At 34.2% G+C, this 12,708-nt stretch overlaps 1 protein-coding gene across 1 annotated transcript; it reads right to left on the bottom strand.

The window, feature by feature from the left end:
* Nucleotides 1-9,840: 9,840 nt before the first annotated feature.
* LOC306900597 (H-2 class II histocompatibility antigen, I-E beta chain-like) lies at nt 9,841-12,070 on the bottom strand. The gene is made up of 6 exons (XM_079467726.1): nt 11,936-12,070; nt 11,459-11,734; nt 10,923-11,204; nt 10,669-10,782; nt 10,546-10,573; nt 9,841-10,370 (listed from the first exon to the last, which is right to left on the bottom strand). The coding sequence occupies exons 1-5, from the start codon at nt 11,997-11,999 to the stop codon at nt 10,551-10,553; spliced, it is 759 nt and encodes a 252-aa protein (XP_079323852.1). The 5' UTR covers nt 12,000-12,070; the 3' UTR covers nt 9,841-10,370; nt 10,546-10,550.
* Between the last annotated feature and the right edge of the window lie 638 nt (nt 12,071-12,708).

Below are 12,708 nucleotides of genomic sequence, written 5' to 3'. Positions count from 1 at the left end.
TTTTTGTGTTATTATTATACGACACATCCAACAGAACTCATTATGACAGGAACACCACAACACTTTCTGTTGTATAGTATCTCAAGAATTGACCATAAGATGAAGTTTGTGATATTTATATTGTTTTTTGTGTTATTATTACGGGACACATCCAACAGAACTCATTATGACAGGAACACCACAACACTTTCTGTTGTATAGTATCTCAAGAATTGATCATAAGATGAAGTTTGTGATATTTATATTGTTTTTGGTGTTATTATTATACGACACATCCAACAGAACTCATTATGACAGGAACACCACAACACTTTCTGTTGTATAGTATCTCAAGAATTGACCATAAGATGAAGTTTGTGATATTTATATTGTTTTTTGTGTTATTATTATACGACACATCCAACAGAACTCATTATGACAGGAACACCACAACACTTTCTGTTGTATAGTATCTCAAGAATTGACCATCAGATGAAGTTTGTGATATTTATATTGTTTTTTGTGTTATTATTATACGACACATCCGACAGAACTCATTATGACAGGAACACCACAACACTTTCTGTTGTATAGTATCTCAAGAATTGACCATCAGATGAAGTTTGTGATATTTATATTGTTTTTTGTGTTATTATTATACGACACATCCAACAGAACTCATTATGACAGGAACACCACAACACTTTCTGTTGTATAGTATCTCAAGAATTGATCATAAGATGAAGTTTGTGATATTTATATTGTTTTTTGTGTTATTATTATACGACACATCCGACAGAACTCATTATGACAGGAACACCACAACACTTTCTGTTGTATAGTATCTCAAGAATTGATCATAAGATGAAGTTTGTGATATTTATATTGTTTTTTGTGTTATTATTATACGACACATCCAACAGAACTCATTATGACAGGAACACCACAACACTTTCTGTTGTATAGTATCTCAAGAATTGATCATAAGATGAAGTTTGTGATATTTATATTGTTTTTGGTGTTATTATTATACGACACATCCAACAGAACTCATTATGACAGGAACACCACAACACTTTCTGTTGTATAGTATCTCAAGAATTGATCATAAGATGAAGTTTGTGATATTTATATTGTTTTTTGTGTTATTATTATACGACACATCCAACAGAACTCATTATGACAGGAACACCACAACACTTTCTGTTGTATAGTATCTCAAGAATTGATCATAAGATGAAGTTTGTGATATTTATATTGTTTTTTGTGTTATTATTATACGACACATCCAACAGAACTCATTATGACAGGAACACCACAACACTTTCTGTTGTATAGTATCTCAAGAATTGATCATAAGATAAAGTTAACTGCATTATGGTTTCATGGTAAGTGTTTGGCGCTCTTTTGTGTTTGAACGTGGCTTTCACAGCCCCGCCTGCAACTGCCAAAATTTGCGGCACCTTTAATTGGATATATTAATAGTTTGAAATAGTTTTTGAGACTTTAAATAACTACTGTACGAGTGCCATTTTTTCCCACGGAGTGATGTTTAAAATATCCTGTGGTATTTTATGTGATAAAACATCAACAGTTCCACAAAAGGCTTGTGTGGTAATTGTGTAGTATGTAATAGTCTTTGTGGTACTTTGTGGTATTACTGTCATATTTATGCAGTATTTACCGCAGGATTTTCTGTTGTTTTGTGGCGATAATTGTTCATAAACAATATGTCAGGGCACACAGGGTTAAAACCACCATAAATATTAACCTTTATTCATAATTATCAATTACAAAATTAAAAGATGCAATTGATTGTTTTTTCTTAATAATATCAAAACAAGAGGTATTTTTCAGTTAAATTTCAGTGCATTATATTCACAAAACACAAAAATACATCATTTCAGGCCCAGGCACATAACCTTTTAAAAAATTCTAAAGAAAATAAACCAACCAAAATTATATCAAATCATGATAATGTAAATGAAAATCTTCATTCCAAACACATATAACAACAAGTCTTCAACAAAATTGACCCAAAATGTATTTATAAGGAAATTAATTCGACAGATTCATATAAGCATAAAGTCATGAAAACCCACAACATATTTTCTGAAGTTTGGTTTGCTTACTGTGCCACACTTGAGTCTACTGGACCTGGAAAAAGCCAACATTCAATTTCTTAAATTCAAATAAAAAACATGAGAATAGTCAATATTTGCATAAAAAACCTATAATAGAAAAGTTAAACATTTATAAATACAGCAACCCAACCACAATGTTCTATAGTATAAACCAATAGAAGGTACCTCACAATACATTGCTCTACATACTGTATATGAACAACTCTCTCACGCATGACTCCCAAATACATTTATTGCTTCTTTCACAAGTCATAAGGGCACAAACTTCAACCACCCCACAGCATCATAAAACATTCAAAGGCTCTTTACAATGTCAAATGGGTCTGAAACACTCTGAGCCAAACTCTCAACATGTGAGCAAACTCAACACTGAACAACCAACAACCCAGCCACCAGCAACACATAGCGCGACAGTGAGAAAGGAAGCATGCCTCCTTAAATCATTACCCATCTTACCCGTATACACGCTCAACAACGCCTCCTTCAGTCTCCAACAGTCTATTAAAAGTGATGTTTCTCTGGTGCTTTATTGGTATTACTGTCATATTTCTGCAGTAATCTCAGTTAAAGCTGATTTGTCTGTTGTATTATTTTAGGACTTTTTTGTGTATTTGTAGAAATTAATACCGTATTGGCAGTTATGCCAATATGCATTGGAATATGCAAGAACTTTAATAAAAATCAGCATTCAAATAAGACACACAATACCACATATAGTGCCCTCCACTAATATTGGCACCCTTGGTAAATATGAGCAAAGAAGTCTGTAAAAATAAATCTGCATTGTTTCTCCTTTTGATCTTTTATTAAACAAATCTACAATATTCCAACATTTAATTAAAGTAAAACAATTTGAATATAACATTATGAAAAATATAACTTTTCACTTATGCACTCCCAAGTATACTCCCACACACCGTGAAACCGTGGTATTTTTCATTAAGGTTATTATACCGCCAAAAACTCATACCGGCCCATGCCTAGGCCTATTACTGACTAATGTACCTCAGGATTAAACATATCAGGGATAACATGATCATGATGCTCTGTCTGGATTTACGTTAATATGTATCTAGAAAGTTCTGCAAAAAATAAACAAGTTGTTGGGTCAAAATAACCCAACCAGGTGTTTATCTGTTTTTCTCAAAATGATCCTGAATTTGTCAGAAGAAAAGACAAACGCAGGCTGTTAACGTACCCAAATCGCTTCTGAGTCAGACAACTGTTCTTAATGTATGCCAGCAGACTTTCCGTACACAACTTTTGTGAATATTTCTTCCTAATTTAACATTAACTAAGGATGTAACACATGAGTGTTAACCAAAGAAGTAATACGGTACTCCATCTGGATTTAATACAAAACGCATAGTGGACAGGCCAACCGGCACAACTTAATTCAACTCTCTGACTCAAATGTAATTCAACTCTCAGTGTAAAGGCTGAATGAATGCATTTCTCATAGTGATCTCAGACTTTTAGATCCTACTGTATCTCAACACAAATGATTCATTGAAATTTAAATGTTCTTTTTTTTATTTACCAGACTGGTCATCCCAAGCCTCTTCCCAGATAGCACAATCCATCTGGCTTACGTCTATTTGATGTTTGCATTCACATCTGCAAGACATAGTTTGTAATACGACTGCTAAAGATCTGGTGATCTGGAAACATCTGCTAAACATCTTAGAAAGAGCTGTTGTTCATTGTCTATATGACGTCAGTCAGCAGACATCTCCGAGACGTATTGCAGATGAGCAAACTTTGTATTGTAGATGTCTTGCAGATGTAAATACAGACGTCAAATAGATGTAAGCCAGATGTATGTGTGCTATCAGGGTCCCCTTGAACTGGCTATAACTATACACCAGCAGCTACTAAAACTGGAGAAATGCCCCTATACATTGTGGAAATGTTGGACTAGTTTGAGGAAAACAACGAGCTTTTTATCATTCTGGAATTACTAAATCCTTGCAGTTTCATCTCTGATTTCCCAGATGGTCTGAATGAAATTTCATTCATCATTGTCATTTAATATGTTAAGCAGTGACTGCAGCCAAATACTGTATTGACCGCATGTGTCTGCCATTGTAGTTTGACGCAGAATAACGTCCTGATGGATACAGAGAAGCTGCAGATCAGATTTGTAGGTTTTATATGCAGCAAGCTCATCTCAGCTCGCAAGAAACGCACATGCACCAATGAACAACCAATGAAGTTACTGCATGTAACAGTAACTGAATGCTGTTAGATTTAATTTTCTGCATAAATGAATTCAAGCCGCAAAATAATGTATTGTGAAGTTGTTAAGCTCGCTTCGGTTTACGTGTCTTTGGTCCGATTAGTAATATTTCTGTTTTATTAGAATTTAAAAGAAGGAAATTACAAGTCATCCAATATTTTATATCATCGATGCACTCTGCCAATTTGGATAGCTGGGAGGATTCATCTGGTCTTGATGAGATATATAGCTGAGTATCATCTGCATAACAGTGGAAGCTAATACCATGTTTTCTAATAATACTTCTTGTCTTTTTATGAATATTATAGCAAAACATATAACTAAGAGTCAACTAAATATGCAAGAGACAAACATCAAGCACAAAGATACAGCACACAAGGTTTACATTATAAAACCAGGCACAAAACTAAGGCTGTCAGGACCCACATCTCATCCCTAGACTGCCTTGAACCAGGAAGAACTAGAATAACACCGACAAGGAAAACAGGACTGTGACAGTTCTTTTATAATATTATAATTTTTGGCATTTAATATCTGGTGAAACAGTACATTTACATAAGCTGCCAACCAGACAAATAAAATGATGATCAGATTTAATTTCTATGATAATAGCATTTAGTTTATCTGTCCACTGAAAGTCCTTCTATTCTGACTTGACTCTGCACATGATCATCATAGCCTCTAGGTGTCGGTATCACACAGTAAAATAAATGGGGTATGATCTAGATTTCTGGAATATATATAACAACAAAGTGTCAGTATAGCAACTTTTCCTCTTGAATTTGTACAGAGGTGATTTTAATTATATTGGTTTGCTATAGTAACTATATTAAGTAATATGGTATTTCATGACTTTTGCTAGATGGCAAAATTGTTCATCAAAACATTGCATGTATATTACAGCATGTTTCTGCAATGATATTAATAAACAACATTTTGTCCACTAACTTCGAAGTACCTATAAAAAAACCTGTGTTTACAGTCGTGTCTAACTGAGACTGCTCAGTCCAACCTACTTAAAATATGTTTACATACAAAATACAGATTTTTATGAAAACATGACATTTTGCTACATTTTGATGAAGATAGACATTAAGGCAGAGGTCAGCATTTTTACATCATTTCATTACACACGATTATGAAAGAGTAATGTTAATGCATGCAAGTGTCAGCTCAAAACCGAATCCACACACAAACCAAGCAAAACCACAAGTAAAGCCAACTGGTTATGGCTTGTTTGTGCTGAAGCACACTGACAACTATCCAATCACAAAAGAGACATTTTATGACATATTGAGTCTCTAGGAAGAGTTTAATCTAAATATAGTTGAAACAAGTTTATTAAAAGAATAAATTACACACAGACTTCTTCAGACTCGATGCTAGAATCACCAGAAGATGTATATGGCATTGTGAATGACCTCTATTTTTAATAATATACAGTGGTAATGGAAGAGATAAAGCTTTAAGGCAACTTTTCCACAATGTCTCAAACAGAAACAAGTGAATTACAACTTTATGCACTTCATCACTTTTTTAACATAAAAGTTTTGTTGCCACAAAAGAAAGTTATACAAGTTTAGAACAGCATGAGGGTATGTGGTTTAAAATATAACTTTTAGTTTTAGACTGCAGACATATTGCCTTCTCCATAACAACACTAGAAGCAGCCTTGTAAATATTACATTACTACAAACCTGTTTTTGCAGAAGACACAACCAATGAAAAGAAGGCAGTTTCATTGTCATTAGTTTCTAGGAGGATTGAAACTGATTTTGTGAAACAGAAATATAGACTGGCATAAAATATAGTCCTGCCGTGCCCTAAAATCTCTTTATACTACATATTAAATAGCATATTGTTAAAGTTACAATAAAATAAACCTTATTTGATGCAGAATTACATATTATGAACAATTAAATCTGTATGTGTCACAGAATGTGTTTATAGTTAAAGACACACACTGAATTATTCTTCATTATACTTTAATACTTCAATAATGAACTCAGGAATACAACAATACAAAACAAAACATACACAAATCACAGCAAACCAAAGACTGACAAGGAGAAAAACAAAACAGGGTGTAAAAAAACATGAGGGTAACTACAAGGTAACTAAACAAGACACAGGTGAATGGGTAAACAGATGAGGGACTATTGAAACAAATGAACAGGAAATACTAAACATAGAGAATAAACACAACCTTAAATTGACATTATGGTGTTAAAAAATAAAACTTAGAGTCATACATTTAAATGGTTATAATAAAAAAATTTAAATGTAAAAGTAGTTTTACTTAAAGCTACTAGTATTTATGATGATGAAAACATTTCTATTGTTTATAAACACCAAAGCTTTTGGTCAAAACACCAGCGTTATGGAAAAGTCCCCAATAGTCCCTTGTAGTCATGCGTACATCTAAACCAGCAGAAAGAATTCGGATGTTTTATTTCCTCTTTTACAACACTGAACACACCTAGGAGCGGTTTCACATACAAGGTTTAAGACTAGTACTGACTAAAAAATATGTTGGAGCGGTCTAAACTGAAAACAGCTTGTGCTGACATATCTTAAAATACATCAGTGCCATTGCTTGGTCTCAGAATGCACAAAAGTAATGTTTTTGCATGTTTGTAAAAGCTACTAAAACGTCTTAGTTTAACTAAATCCTTAATCTAATTCCTGTCTGGCAAACCGCACCCTGGAGGTAAATCATGTGAAGACTACATCATGCTTGGGATGGTTCTCACTGAACATTCATATTCATCTGTCTGTGTGGTCTAGTTTCAGAGGTTTGGCATTTCACTGGCAGAAGCATTTCCTTCTCCTGAACCACTGTCCAAAACATCCAATAACAAGAGAGAAATTGTGTTACACAATCTGTCTCGAAGGAAACTAAATTCTCTTCTCTAGAACCAGAAAATATTTTAAGTGAACATTATAAGGCCCTGCGTTTCTAGGTTTTAAGTTGTTTTTAGATTTATTTTGTATATCAATGGATTATTAATATATGTGTGATATTGTTTATGAGTGAAATTCAGATTGGCAGACAGGGGCATGGATTTGTAGATATGTGACAAAATTGCGCCCACAACTTGATTTTAACTAAATGTTTTCAGATTTTTTAGTTTTGGATATTTGAGTAAATGAGTAAATTGATATAATTTGATAGAAGCAAACAGAAGTGAAGTGGTATATCTTAAAATATAGAGCCATACCTGGCATCAGGGTTAAGACCAGTTTTTCTCCAGCTATTTTTCTCAATGGACCGGTTAGTCTTTATTCATTGCCATTGACAATGTGCAAAATAAACTCACAGATACTGTTATTAATACGGCTCATCCGTGGCTATTTTTCCACAGCTAGTCCTCTTTAATATACAAAATCTACAATAACAGTGTTTTCGTAACAAAACCACAATTTGTCTTTTGAACCAAAGGAAAAGCTGTTAACAAGAAGCAAACATGAGAACTTGGACTGAGAACTGGACTGGGAAATCGGGGCCATGTCCCAGGGAGATCTAGGAAGCAACATGGTGTCCAATAATGAAGAAAAAGATCTGGAGGCAGGATCTTTGTACACGTTATATTTAATAAATCCACACATAAAACACAGAAGGTAAAAGAATAATCTTAAACATTACACAGCATAAAAATACCTAAACAGAAAAAGAGCACATATACATGAATAATAACACGAACGCTATACTTTATACAAAGACTAATCATATAAGGAACGTGAACGCAGAAAACGTGTGTACACCTCTCTTTCAGATGTAAAGTCTTTAAATCATAAATGATGTTGAAATTAACAGTATAACAGTAAATAATGTCTTATTAATGTCATTGACATATGAAAGAGCACCTGACAACATCCAAATCCTTTACGAGCAGCAAGAATGGCTTTTTTCCAGAAACCTGTAGCACTCAGACAAGCAAAAATGAATACGTCTGCTCAGACCCTGATGTTTTTCTAAGACCGTCTTTGTAAATATGAACGTTGCCGTGGATTTTGGCCAAATAAATGTTGAATGCAACTCTCAACAGACCAAACCTTGTGGAATCTGTGTCGCAGAGTTGTTTCTGTGAAGGATTACAGAAAATCTGATTCACTAACTGCCTGTATTGTAGGGCTACTTGATTATGACACAAATCATGATGCCGATTAGTTTGCCCAATATTGACATCTCCATTATTTAACACGATTACTCATTTACCTTTAAAAGCAAAGTTTTTTATGTGGATTTAGACTACAAGAAAAGAGAGGATCCTTGCAAAATGGAATGCGGCACAATAATCGTTTACCTCAATTATTTTGTTTTTGTAATTGATGAAGGCCAAAATTGACGATTGCGATTAATATATTTTGTCAAAAAGTGACGAATTAAATTTGTCACTATGAGCTACATGGAAGACTGAATCCATCCAGCACTTTTAAGGATATAGCGACAACAACATTAATATTCACTTCATCTCAATGAGCATAACAATGAAACGTGTACCCAGCACTGTGTATCATTTTAAGCTGTTTTCATTTCTAGCAAACTTGCGTAATCCTCCTGGGTGTTAATACAAAATAAACACAAAGTGGTCTGATAAAAACACAGTTAACCCTTTTGTGTTTATACTTGAACAGGAAGGATTTTTAGGGAAAAACACAATAATGCATTTTGTGACACATAATCACAATGAAAATCACACTGCTTACCAACCACTTTAACAATGTCGACTTCATTTTATAATGCTGCCAAGATCATTGCCTTTTGGATTCAATACTATAAAGATTATTTTATTTTTGACTTGGAGTTTATTGACTTGTCTTTTTACTGCACAAATACCTTCACAAATAGATTTTAGATGCAGATAAACAATGCAAGAAATGTGTTGGGGTAATGCTTTTTCAATGGGTTTTATCTTCATTTTCAGTGTGTATGTGTAGAGTAAAGATTTACAGGTACAGCATTTGCCGTGTTGCTATTTTGTGGTTATTACTATAGTTTTCAACTCCTAGTTACAATTTTTTGTATGAAAGAAATGCACACCCAGGCCATGTTGTCCATGTTAAACACTGTTCACTGCAAACACCATGTATGTGCAATCATTGATTATGGGGAACTGGACTTGAGAGAGAACGCTGGTCACCACTGTCATAAAATATATTAACACAAACTAACATGATTCAGATTTATCAGGTTTTGTCAGCTCGAAACTTTCTCTTGGTTCATCTTATTTCAAGCACCAGGCCACCGGAGCCTAAAGGGAATCTTTGCTATAAACTGACTTTATTCAAACTATAATATTTGTGTTGCCCTGTTTCATAGACAAGGCTTGGCCTAAGCCAGGACTGTGCCTTAGTTAATTTAGACATTTAAGTTAAAAAAACGATGTGTGCACCTCAAGACAAAGCATCGCCCTTAAGTCTAAACAAAGGATGAGAGGATGCCACCATGTCCAAATATGTTATACACGTACACTGTTTAAGGCTTAAAATATTTATTTGCAGCTAAAATGTACATAAGTAACAGGAAACAATATGGAACAGATGAAAAAGAAAAGCCCTTATATTGTTAAAACATCATCATTGTGAACAAATGTACCTCAAGATCTATCATACATATGATCATACTCTTAACCTGTTACTGTTCTAATCTTAAATTATTACCAATGTTGCATCTCTTTTGGTTTTACGCAAACTATTCCATATCAAATCTAAAGATAAAGCCAGCAAGACAGTTATATACATACAACTTTATATTTCACACACCATATACATCCTCAGTTGTTTAAATGCTTGTGCTAAATAAAGAACATCACCATACCAGCAAAAAGGCTGAAAAGTCAGACATTTCAAATATGATGATTTTAAAATTTTCATTATATTTCTTTTGTTAAAAATAAGAAATCTGGTACAGAATAAAGAGTCTGTGCATGAAAGTTGTGTCATAAAAAGTGAATGTTTCTCCATCAGCGGTCCAAGTTGAATCTCTGTTTAGTCACTGAGAGGACCTAGAATTGGTGCAATTGTTAATTATTACACATATACACATACTTACAATTCATTTGAGTAATATCATATTTTTCACAATGGAATTTCCTATGATACTACATGGTTTGACAACGGAGATGTAATGTGTGAAAGACATAAGAAAAATGTAAAATAATGTGATGATAAAAAACCTACCATCATTAATGTGGCACCAGGATCCTCCCTGTAAAAAGAAAAATGTAAGTATCAGAGACAAACTTGTGGAAAACATGATTCCTATAGAGAGTGGTGTCAATAAGACCTGCTCTCTTCACTGACCTGATGATTTCTTCTTGTAGTAAATGAGTCCAGCAGCTGCTATGATGATTCCCAACACCAGACCAGACGCCCCGATGGCAATCTTATTTCTCTCAGACTGAGCGATAGCGGGCTCTGTTTATTTACAGTACAAACATGGTATTAGAAAAATTATGTTCTGTTCAATATGTTATGTGTAACAGTACAATAATATCATACTGTATTCATATGTTAGTATGTCAAAATATGTGACAGTAAGGTAACTCCTCTCTTACCCCAGTCAACAATCATGGGTTTGGTCGAGCTGGCGTGCTCCACCATACATGAGATCTTCTCTCCAGATTTGGGGGTGTACTCCAGGTGGGAGTGGATCTGATAGTACCAGTCACCATTCGGCATCTCGTCAGTGGAGGTCACATCGGACGTCACAGGTACGTTGTTTTTTAACCAGGTCACTTTGATTCTTTGTGGGTAGAAGCGGTATGCACTGCACAACAGCACAGCTGGATGTTTGCCATCAGATTCCTTCACTGAACGGACATTAATATTCGGTTTTTCTGAATGAAAAAGAACAAGACTTTAATAACACACCCTACAATACTGTATTTACATATCAGGTATACTAAAACATTTCATGTTGTATATGTGAATTTGAAGCAGGCTTTTGATATATAAAAATCACACAAGATATTAGTCTTTACTGACATGTTCTCAAAGGTGATTTAGAAGTTAAACGCTGTTTGTTATAGTGAGTTTATAAGGTATTTTTTATAATTATTAAGTTAAGATATTTTCATCTTGTTCCATGTACCTGTTTTATCACGGACAGCTGAGTCAAACCCTTGAGCATTATGTTTGCAGAATCTGTCCACCTCAGCTCTCTCTTGCTGCATGAGGGCTGTATTCTTGTTCAAGGCCTCTGCAGTTCTCACTCCTAACTCAGTAAACCCTACATACTCCCCCACAGTGCTGTTGAACTGTACAACCAGATACTTATTGAAGTAATACCCATCAATGTACACCATGTCACTGTAATCAGAGGAGCTGTAGATACATTCTGCCCACCGGGAGTTATAATATCCATTTGCTGAAAAACAAAGTGAAACATTTACAGTTTATTTGCATGATTTTAAATGAAGAAAACAAAGAAACAGTTGGACTCATATCCACCAGTCATTTTATTGAGATTTTAACCACTAGATGACAAGAAATGTTCCATCACAAGACACCAATGTTGATACGTCAAGTCCCGTCATGATATTTCTTCAGTGTGCAGCGGTGTACTCACCTGGTCCAGTAAATGCAGACAGCAGTATAATGAGATGAACACTCAAGAGCTTTGGCGGTGACATTTTCACTCTCAGAGATTTGTCAACTGTGAAGCTGAGGCAGGCAACACTTTCTTCATGAGCTGAATATTCAGGACGACAGCCAATCAGCTACTTGAGGCTGGCTGTGTCAGATGTTGCTAAGCAGTTTCCTGCTTTCATTTTTTATTTAACATTAACATAATAATGGATGTTTCAAGGGTTTGCAACATGTTCAAAAGTGGACACTATATTGGAATACTCAGATTTTACATACTTTTAAATAAAAATTAAATTATAGAGAATAAATGAAATATATTTATACTTAAAAATAACTATTATTTCTTTGAATTATTTTTACTCAAAATGAATGTTGTTTATTTAATAAATGTGTCTGTGTTTAAATACAGAACATCTGTTATGTGTACGTTTTCGGGGATAAATTAATAATAATATTAATGAGAGTTAAGGTGAAGGTGTCACTTAGATTAAGTACAAGTACTGTCAGAAGAGTTACTGTCACTGGGGCAATATCCTGTAAGAAAAAGTACACCTTTGTACATCAAGAGTTTATATGATTACCTCAGAACAACATATTGGCACTGAACAGTGCATTGATACCTCAAATCCAAATGTACATCTGTACCAAAATGTTACATATATTACATTTTAGGACCTTCTTCAAGGGTAGGCCTACTGTCCAAGTGACTTTGCTTGGGACCATATTTTGACTATTTATACTGACAATGTCTTT

The sequence above is a fragment of the Barbatula barbatula genome, assembly GCF_947034865.1.
Source record: "Barbatula barbatula genome assembly, chromosome: 11".
Taxonomy (NCBI): Eukaryota; Metazoa; Chordata; class Actinopteri; order Cypriniformes; family Nemacheilidae; genus Barbatula; species Barbatula barbatula.
The sequence above is the reverse complement of the archived record's forward strand: the minus strand, read 5'-3'. Positions and strand labels throughout refer to the sequence as shown.

Bases quoted from the DNA above. Each gene is read 5' to 3' on its own strand.
- LOC306900597 (XM_079467726.1), bottom strand. From the start codon at position 11,999: ATGTCACCGCCAAAGCTCTTGAGTGTTCATCTCATTATACTGCTGTCT. The intron at 11,205-11,458 runs GTACATGGAACA...TTTTTCATTCAG, and splicing joins AGCTGTCCGTGATAAAACAG to AAAAACCGAATATTAATGTC. The intron at 10,574-10,668 runs GTCAGTGAAGAG...TTCTTTTTACAG, and splicing joins CTACAAGAAGAAATCATCAG to GGAGGATCCTGGTGCCACAT.